Source organism: Dermacentor albipictus, chromosome 1, assembly GCF_038994185.2.
Source record: "Dermacentor albipictus isolate Rhodes 1998 colony chromosome 1, USDA_Dalb.pri_finalv2, whole genome shotgun sequence".
NCBI lineage: Eukaryota > Metazoa > Arthropoda > Arachnida > Ixodida > Ixodidae > Dermacentor > Dermacentor albipictus.
The window spans coordinates 498,897,162-498,904,119 of record NC_091821.1 but is presented as its reverse complement, the minus strand read 5'-3'; the positions used below and the strand labels follow the sequence as shown (position 1 = coordinate 498,904,119).

General features: G+C 48.2%; 1 protein-coding gene across 1 annotated transcript; it reads left to right on the top strand.

The window, feature by feature from the left end:
* Positions 1-4,037: 4,037 nt before the first annotated feature.
* On the top strand, positions 4,038-5,868 carry LOC135920339 (iripin-2-like). The gene has a single exon (XM_065454557.2). The coding sequence runs from the start codon at positions 4,086-4,088 to the stop codon at positions 5,283-5,285; it is 1,200 nt and encodes a 399-aa protein (XP_065310629.1). The 5' UTR covers positions 4,038-4,085; the 3' UTR covers positions 5,286-5,868.
* The last annotated feature ends 1,090 nt before the right edge of the window (positions 5,869-6,958 follow it).

Here is a 6,958-nt window from a genome sequence, read left to right as displayed (position 1 = left end):
GGAACATTCTTATCACTTTGTTCGTTTTGTTTCAGTGTTTTTCCGCACTGGACCTAGTCGTGCTTCAATCGTGCTACGCTGCGTGATGTCTCTGGTAATAGGACTTGGCACGCTTTTCGCTCCAACTTTCGTGACCGTTGTAGTTCGACCTTGGTGGCACAATTAACAACTGATAGAAAGGGTCTTCTGCACTATTCTTAATATACGTCTGATGACGTTAGTTGCTTCTGTCTGATTGGTTAGTAGTTCAGAGTACCTTTCTCCAGAGATTTGCGAAACGCACCAGCTCTATCATAGACCTTTTACAGTGCCATATACTCAAGGCCACCGCCATTTTTGCTCACGTGACAGCGCACGCTTGAACACCTTCTGATCTGCATTCGCTCGCTGGTGTTCAGTGACCACGGCCGCCGCAATCACGGCTCTGACTGCAGCTATTTTGGTCACCACTGTGAGCCGTGAGGGAGTAGATGAGAAAAGACTTTGGCTAATGCTGCCGATGCAGTGAAGGTATATTTTTCATTTATGCATTGTGTCTGCTCTACCGGCTTACCGGCTGAAGGCAACGAATGCAGCAGCTTGAGCTTTGCTTTAGCATTTTAGTCTTTTTATTCGAGCCGTTACAGTGGCAGACTAGTAAGTCTGTTAGGGCCGTGCACCTGTTGACGTCGTTAGCTGTATGTGCAGCAACTATGGTCGGGAACAGGCGTGTCTGCGCGCCAGAATATGCCCGTTTGCAGACTGCTTTAAACACGGTTGTTAATTCCGACCGCGTGGTGACGCCAGTGCTGATTAGATAACTCCCGAATGGATTTCTGATTACTTACAGCGTATATGAATATATATATTCCCGTATGTGCGGACAAAAATATTGCAAATAGGCGGCCGATCGCTCGTTCACTGCTGTTTCATTTCCGGCGCAGAAATAAAATTCTTTGTGGACTGCCTGTTAGTGCAGGTTTAATTTCGCTGCTTTGGGAAGTTGCTGGAGTAAGACAGTTACGCTTTCATGATGAGCCAGGGCATTATGTTTTGATATTTTTCACCAGTAACTGTATGTTGCCGCTGCACGTGGTGACAGCCTGATTTTGTCACTGCCGGAAATCAGCTATCCAGCGCTGGGGGTCGAGTTGCTTATGCTCGCCTTGCGGAAAGGTCTGCATAACGAACTATCGTAAACACGTGCATCCATTGTAAAGGCGATGAGGCGAATGAAGCTGGCGCAGTCTCATCACACACATTCAAGTCTTTGGTGCAGCTCTTGTACTTCACGACAGAGCACGTCTTGCTTTTGCTCTTCCACATTCTAAATAAAAGGTACTAAGCGATTCCCCGCATCTTAGGGGAACGTTGCTGAGCGGTGGGCGACGGCTGATGCAGGCTTGCTCTCGATTCAGAAGGCGTTCAATGGCGGTGAGCTTGTGGCTGCCCGTTGTGCGTGGTGCACACACTGCTCGCTTTAAAAGTTGACGATTTGCGCGAGTCAAGAACGCTTGCTACTATAAGCATGCGTTATAGGTCACGTGAGCGAACTACGAATACCTGTAGCGCACAACCTTTAACCAAGCGTCAAAGTCGGTCGGGGCTGATTAGATATTCATGATATTAAGGTATGAGGAAAGTATACATACAGATTCGGGGATCTTTCGCTAGAATAGCAGCTTGGGCTTGTTGGTTTTCCATCCTGGTGCTAACAGCGAAAAACGTCCCGGAAAAACTGAAAAGCCTCTGTTGACGTTGCACTGCAGAAGAGCCGATAAAACAGCAAGGGTGCACGATAAATCACCAGGGCCGCTTTGTGGATTGCGCAGAAGCCGTGGTGTATTCTATGCCTTTCACATTTGGGAAAAGTATACAGGGCAAACTGGAAGCTGCACAAACGAAAGACTGAAAGAACATGACCTAACGCCGAGCAGGCGAACAGGCATCTAGGTATCCAAGTCAGGGATTGCCCCTCCAAAACTTGTGCCGCGGAATTCAGACGCCATGAAGTGTTGGAAAAACACAATGACCAGCTGGTTCTGGAGATCATTGAGGCAGCCGAGATTGCCAGACTTCGTGACCACGTGTTAGCACACCGTCCTTGTTGCTAACACAATAAAAACATTAGCTTTTGCACGTGCAATCATTATCTTCAGTGCGAAAAAGTGCGTGTTTCACATGATGTGCAATGACGTGTCTCTGACGCGTGTGGGCAAAGGTATAAGAAGCCGTGGTTTTTTTTTTTTTTGTTCAAATAAACGTTCTTGAAAGTCAGCGCTTGTGGTGTCGTCTTCTCGTGTCGTGTCACTCCTACGTTTTGCGCTGTAACAGCTGGGTGTAGGATGTGTCGTCCGAATTGGGGACTATATAGAAGCCGATACAAAACCACATGACCTACAAAACCACAAACGTGTGCACCTGTGCAGTTGATATAGGTTGGAAGAAACAGACACCAAATTGGCGGTAGTGATGCTAAGAAAATTTCGCTTTAAAAATATTTCGCAGAGCATGAGAATCTGAGAAATCGATAAATCATGGGCACCAAAGTTGCCTAAGTGATTTTCGGAAGGAAGTACGGAAGGGAGTTCTCGCTTCCTTTGGAAGTACTAGGCGTGCTACGGTATTAATTGACGGTTACCGGGAGGCCCAGTCAAGCCATGTCCAGAGCAGAGTGCGACCCAGCAGTTCGGCCAAGCACCACCGCGAGGAAGACAGCAACACTGACACTTGGGCCTTTGTCTTCCTCACTTTAGGAGCCAAGCGGCAGCAGCGACGCTTAGGCTCTCTTCGTCATTACAGGGCTATATTCCTTGGCTGTTTTTAGTGATCATCCATCATGCACCGACGCCCTGATCATACGGCTGCTCCAGGGATCCTGCACGGACTGCGCTCCTCTATATTCTTCATCAGCGCAGCTATATACGCTCACTCCAACGTGTGTTGCTCACCTACAATGTGGAGTCTGTAAAAAGCGACGTGATAAAAAAAAATTACTGATTACTGGTTGAAAAGAAAACGTGAAGAGAGGTGTTACATATTTGTGTGAGGTGGACATAAGGTAAAAGTTATTTTACAGTCATTATTAGTTACATTTCAAAACAAAAATCTGGGACTTCGTTAAGGTCACGTTGTTGATGAAAACCGAGCACGCTACTGCGCGCCAGGTTTCCCCATACGAAATCGTCTGAAACACTCTCCTTAACGGCTGGTAAACTCCTCTTAAATGCCCCGTTTTGCTCATCACAGCGTTTTAATACACCGCGCCTTACATGCCCCTACAGAATCCCTAGAAACATGGAGGCCACAGGGGACGCGCACATTTTTCAACCAAAGCAACGACTGATCCCATGGAAGAAACATCGCCTATCATGCTCCAAAAGAACTAGTAGATTAGCGGCTAGGTCCTTGCTAGACAAACGAGGGAGGCGTGCTGGTGATAGTTTCCCGTTGCTGGAAAGCATCCAAGTGTAATAAAAACACTCCGGCTATATTTATCTACCCTCTGGTAAGTGGTGATAAAAACTGTAACCAAAGTCGACAACTTCGTCTCAAGGCAGTGATTTCCGTACTTCTCTTGCTGTCAGAAACCAACGTCTTGCCAACCTGTATTTCACAGGGCAAGCAAACGAATGCGGTCTGGCACTAGCGCAGATAAAAGCGGATTGCTGACACGTCTGCGTGAAGCGAAAGCGTACAAAGTGTGTCGGGTGAGCTGTGCAATCGCAGATTGTACAGCCTCCCTGATTTTTAATAATATAGCGCGAGCGTCGACTGAACTGCTGGTGAGCGCTTTATAACGGCGATAAGCGTGCAACAAGAGCGTGCAACAAGGCGAGTGCAACAAGGCAACAAGGCTCGTGCGCGAACTCTCGCCTTGTTGCACGCTTATCGCCGTTATAAGCTGTTATAAGCAGTTCAGTCGACGCTCGCGCTATATTATTAAAAATCAGGGAGGCTGTACAGCTCACCCGACACAACAGTGCCAGCAATACGGCAAAATAACTAATCTCTCCGGGAAAATAGAGGTCACCACGAGCGCTTTATAAAGAACTGTAACCGAGGCCAAAAGTCACACGCAGCCTGACGTTCTAAGAATACGCACAATGCTCGCGAAGTTTGCCTTTCTCGCGGCGACGCTCGTCGTAGTCGCCTGCGAACATGACGACGACGCGCTACTCGCCAAAGCTCACAACCAGCTCGCCGTGAATCTGCTGAAGCAGCTTGCGATTCGGGATCCTTCAGCCAATGTTTTCTTCTCGCCGACTAGCATCGCCGCAGCCTTTGGCATGGCCTACGCCGGTGCCCGGGGAAGCTCGGAGAACGAGCTGGGGTCGGTGCTCGGTCACACTGCGGTTGGCCTCACAGACCGAGCAAGAGTGCTCTCTGCCTACAAGAACCTGCTGCAGCTCGCGGCCTCGCCGAATGTGACGCTGGACGTGGCCAACATGGTCCTCGCGCAGAACGGCTTACCTGTAACCGACAACTACAAGCAGCAGCTGCGCGATGTCTTCGACGCGGAGCTCCGGTTGGCCGACTTCGCCAACGAAGGCCCCAGTGTGGCGGCCGAAGTCAACGCCTGGGTGCGCGACAAAACCAGGGGAAAGATTTCCGGCATCTTGCCTGAAGGTCAGCCGCTGAACATCATCCTGTTCATCCTGAACGCCGTCTTTTTCAAGGGTACCTGGGTTACCAAGTTCGACGTCGCCGACACCGTGAACAAGCCCTTCTTCAACCTCGGAACTACTGAGGTGAGCAAACCGGCGATGCACCTCAGCACACGTTTGTCGCACACCCGTATCGACGCCTTACACGCATCTGCTGTGGAAATCCCGTACCAGGGTGGTAAGTTCAGCATGGTGGTCGTGCTCCCGGACACCCCCACTGGTCTTCGGGCACTCAGGGAGGGCCTGTCGGTCGCGATTCTCGAAGAACTCGGCAGAAATCTGCACAGGAAAGACGTCGTACTCCGGCTGCCCAAGTTCGAGATGAGTCTCACCTACAACTTGGTGCCCGCGATGCAGGCGCTCGGGCTGAACGCCGTGTTCGGAAGCTCGGCTGACTTCAGCGGAATCACCGAGGGTACGCCCGTCCACATATCCGACGCCGTGCACAAAGCAGCTGTCGAGGTTAACGAGGAAGGAACCGTCGCGGCCGCCGTTACAGGACTGCACATTGTGGCTGCCTCGTCTCTCAATGCCCCACCACCACCCGTTTTGTTCACCGTTGATCGCCCTTTCCTGTACTACATCAGGGACCAGAACACCAACCGCATCCTCTTCATCGGCGAAGTCCACATCCTTTGAAGAGGGCAATTTTTTTTCTTTTGCGTTGCTTGGTTAAGGAAGAGTTTTAAAGGACTGAAAAGCGCCTGTTCGTATCCGGAATCCCACAGTCAAATTCCTGCTTCATTTTTTTTTGAACGCCTATGTGCTGCCCCAAATAGTGTTGCTAAACAATTACGTTGCACAGACCATAAAGGGGTCAAGGCTGTGTTTTCCTTTTGGTTAGCTGCGAATTGGCGTTGGTGTAGGACGGGAAAAAAGTTTTGTTATATCAGTCGCAGCATATTCGCACCATCTGCTGTACTTGGCGCATTTCAATATTCCGTGCGGTCTTCAACAACATTCGATTATCTAGTCATAGGCTACCCACTAGCTCCGTCTTTATTTCTTTTCTTTTGTTTTTCGTTGACGAAAATAAACGACTACACGGGTATATACTTATGTTTTACGACAGCACTGCGTCAATAGAACGCAGACGTGTCTTCCAGTAGACAAAGGGCGTCTGCAAGTGCAGAACCTTTTTCAGCGTGCGTTCTATTTCTTATTCTGTAAAAATGAGTGGTGTTTCGGATGCCTTCATGTTGAATAAAGAAATTGACTGGAAGGTTGGCAAGGTGGTTCCAGAGCATAACTTCGGTGATGTTCTCAATTCTTTCAATTACCTCCCCATTTCATTACCCCGCTCACATATTGCATACCAGACTCATTAACCAGTTCGAGTCTTCGACTCCAACTGGTTAATATGACTTCTTTAGAGTGCCAAAATGGTTGGCATAAAAAATGTTTGCGTGAAACGTAATTAATAAAAATTGCTAATCTCGTTTTCTACATGCTGCACCATGCTTCAATTGTTGACAGCATTTTCATCGTTTTTGCTAAAGCTTTTGGCACTGCTTTACACGCAATTTTTTTGAAACGTTTCTTAACACCGATAAGTGTATTAAATTATATAGTTTTTCCTGAGCAACAGCTTCTCGCGCACGACTCGTGACGCGGTACTGATACATCTGGTGTGCCGTGAGGATACGTGCGGTGACCTCTCCTTTTTTATATGTTCTTAATATTCGTAACGGAATGTCTCAACCGAAGCGTTTCGTTCTCGATTGCATCGTGAACAGCTCACTTCATCATCCACCCTATATACATCAGTCCTCCTGCACGCATTTCACTCCGCATTGGTCATCCCTTTCAAGTCGCCCGTCCACGAGCGCACACTGCCACTTTTGCCTCATCATTCTTCCCACGTTCAGCCTCAGACTGGAACGGCCTTCCACACATCGGCGCAATCACCTGCCCATCCACGTATTTGAACTGTATAATTAACCTATTTACCAGCGAGCAAACTTGTACCTAAACATCTTTTTCTTGTGTATTTAATTTCTTTTATTAGCTACCCACCCCTTATGTAATACCCCCAATGCTGGGGGCCTTTAAGGTAATAAAGTGAAGTATAGAGAGAAAAGGTTAACCATTACGACTATCGTGATCTTAAATTTGATATCAATAACATCGGTAAATAGTGTAGAGCGCGGCACATGAATCTTATTGTTAATAAATGTAAAGCCATGAGAACACGAAAAGACCAATCGCCCTAATATATTGTCACGTACGAGTTTGTGCCGCAGTGGACAAAAGGACGTTGTGAGATAAAAAGGAGGTTGAAGGGTCTCGTCGATCGGTAGATGGTGTTACCC

Excerpts from the sequence above, each read along its gene's own strand:
- LOC135920339 (XM_065454557.2), top strand. The coding sequence starts at position 4,086 with ATGCTCGCGAAGTTTGCCTTTCTCGCGGCGACGCTCGTCGTAGTCGCC.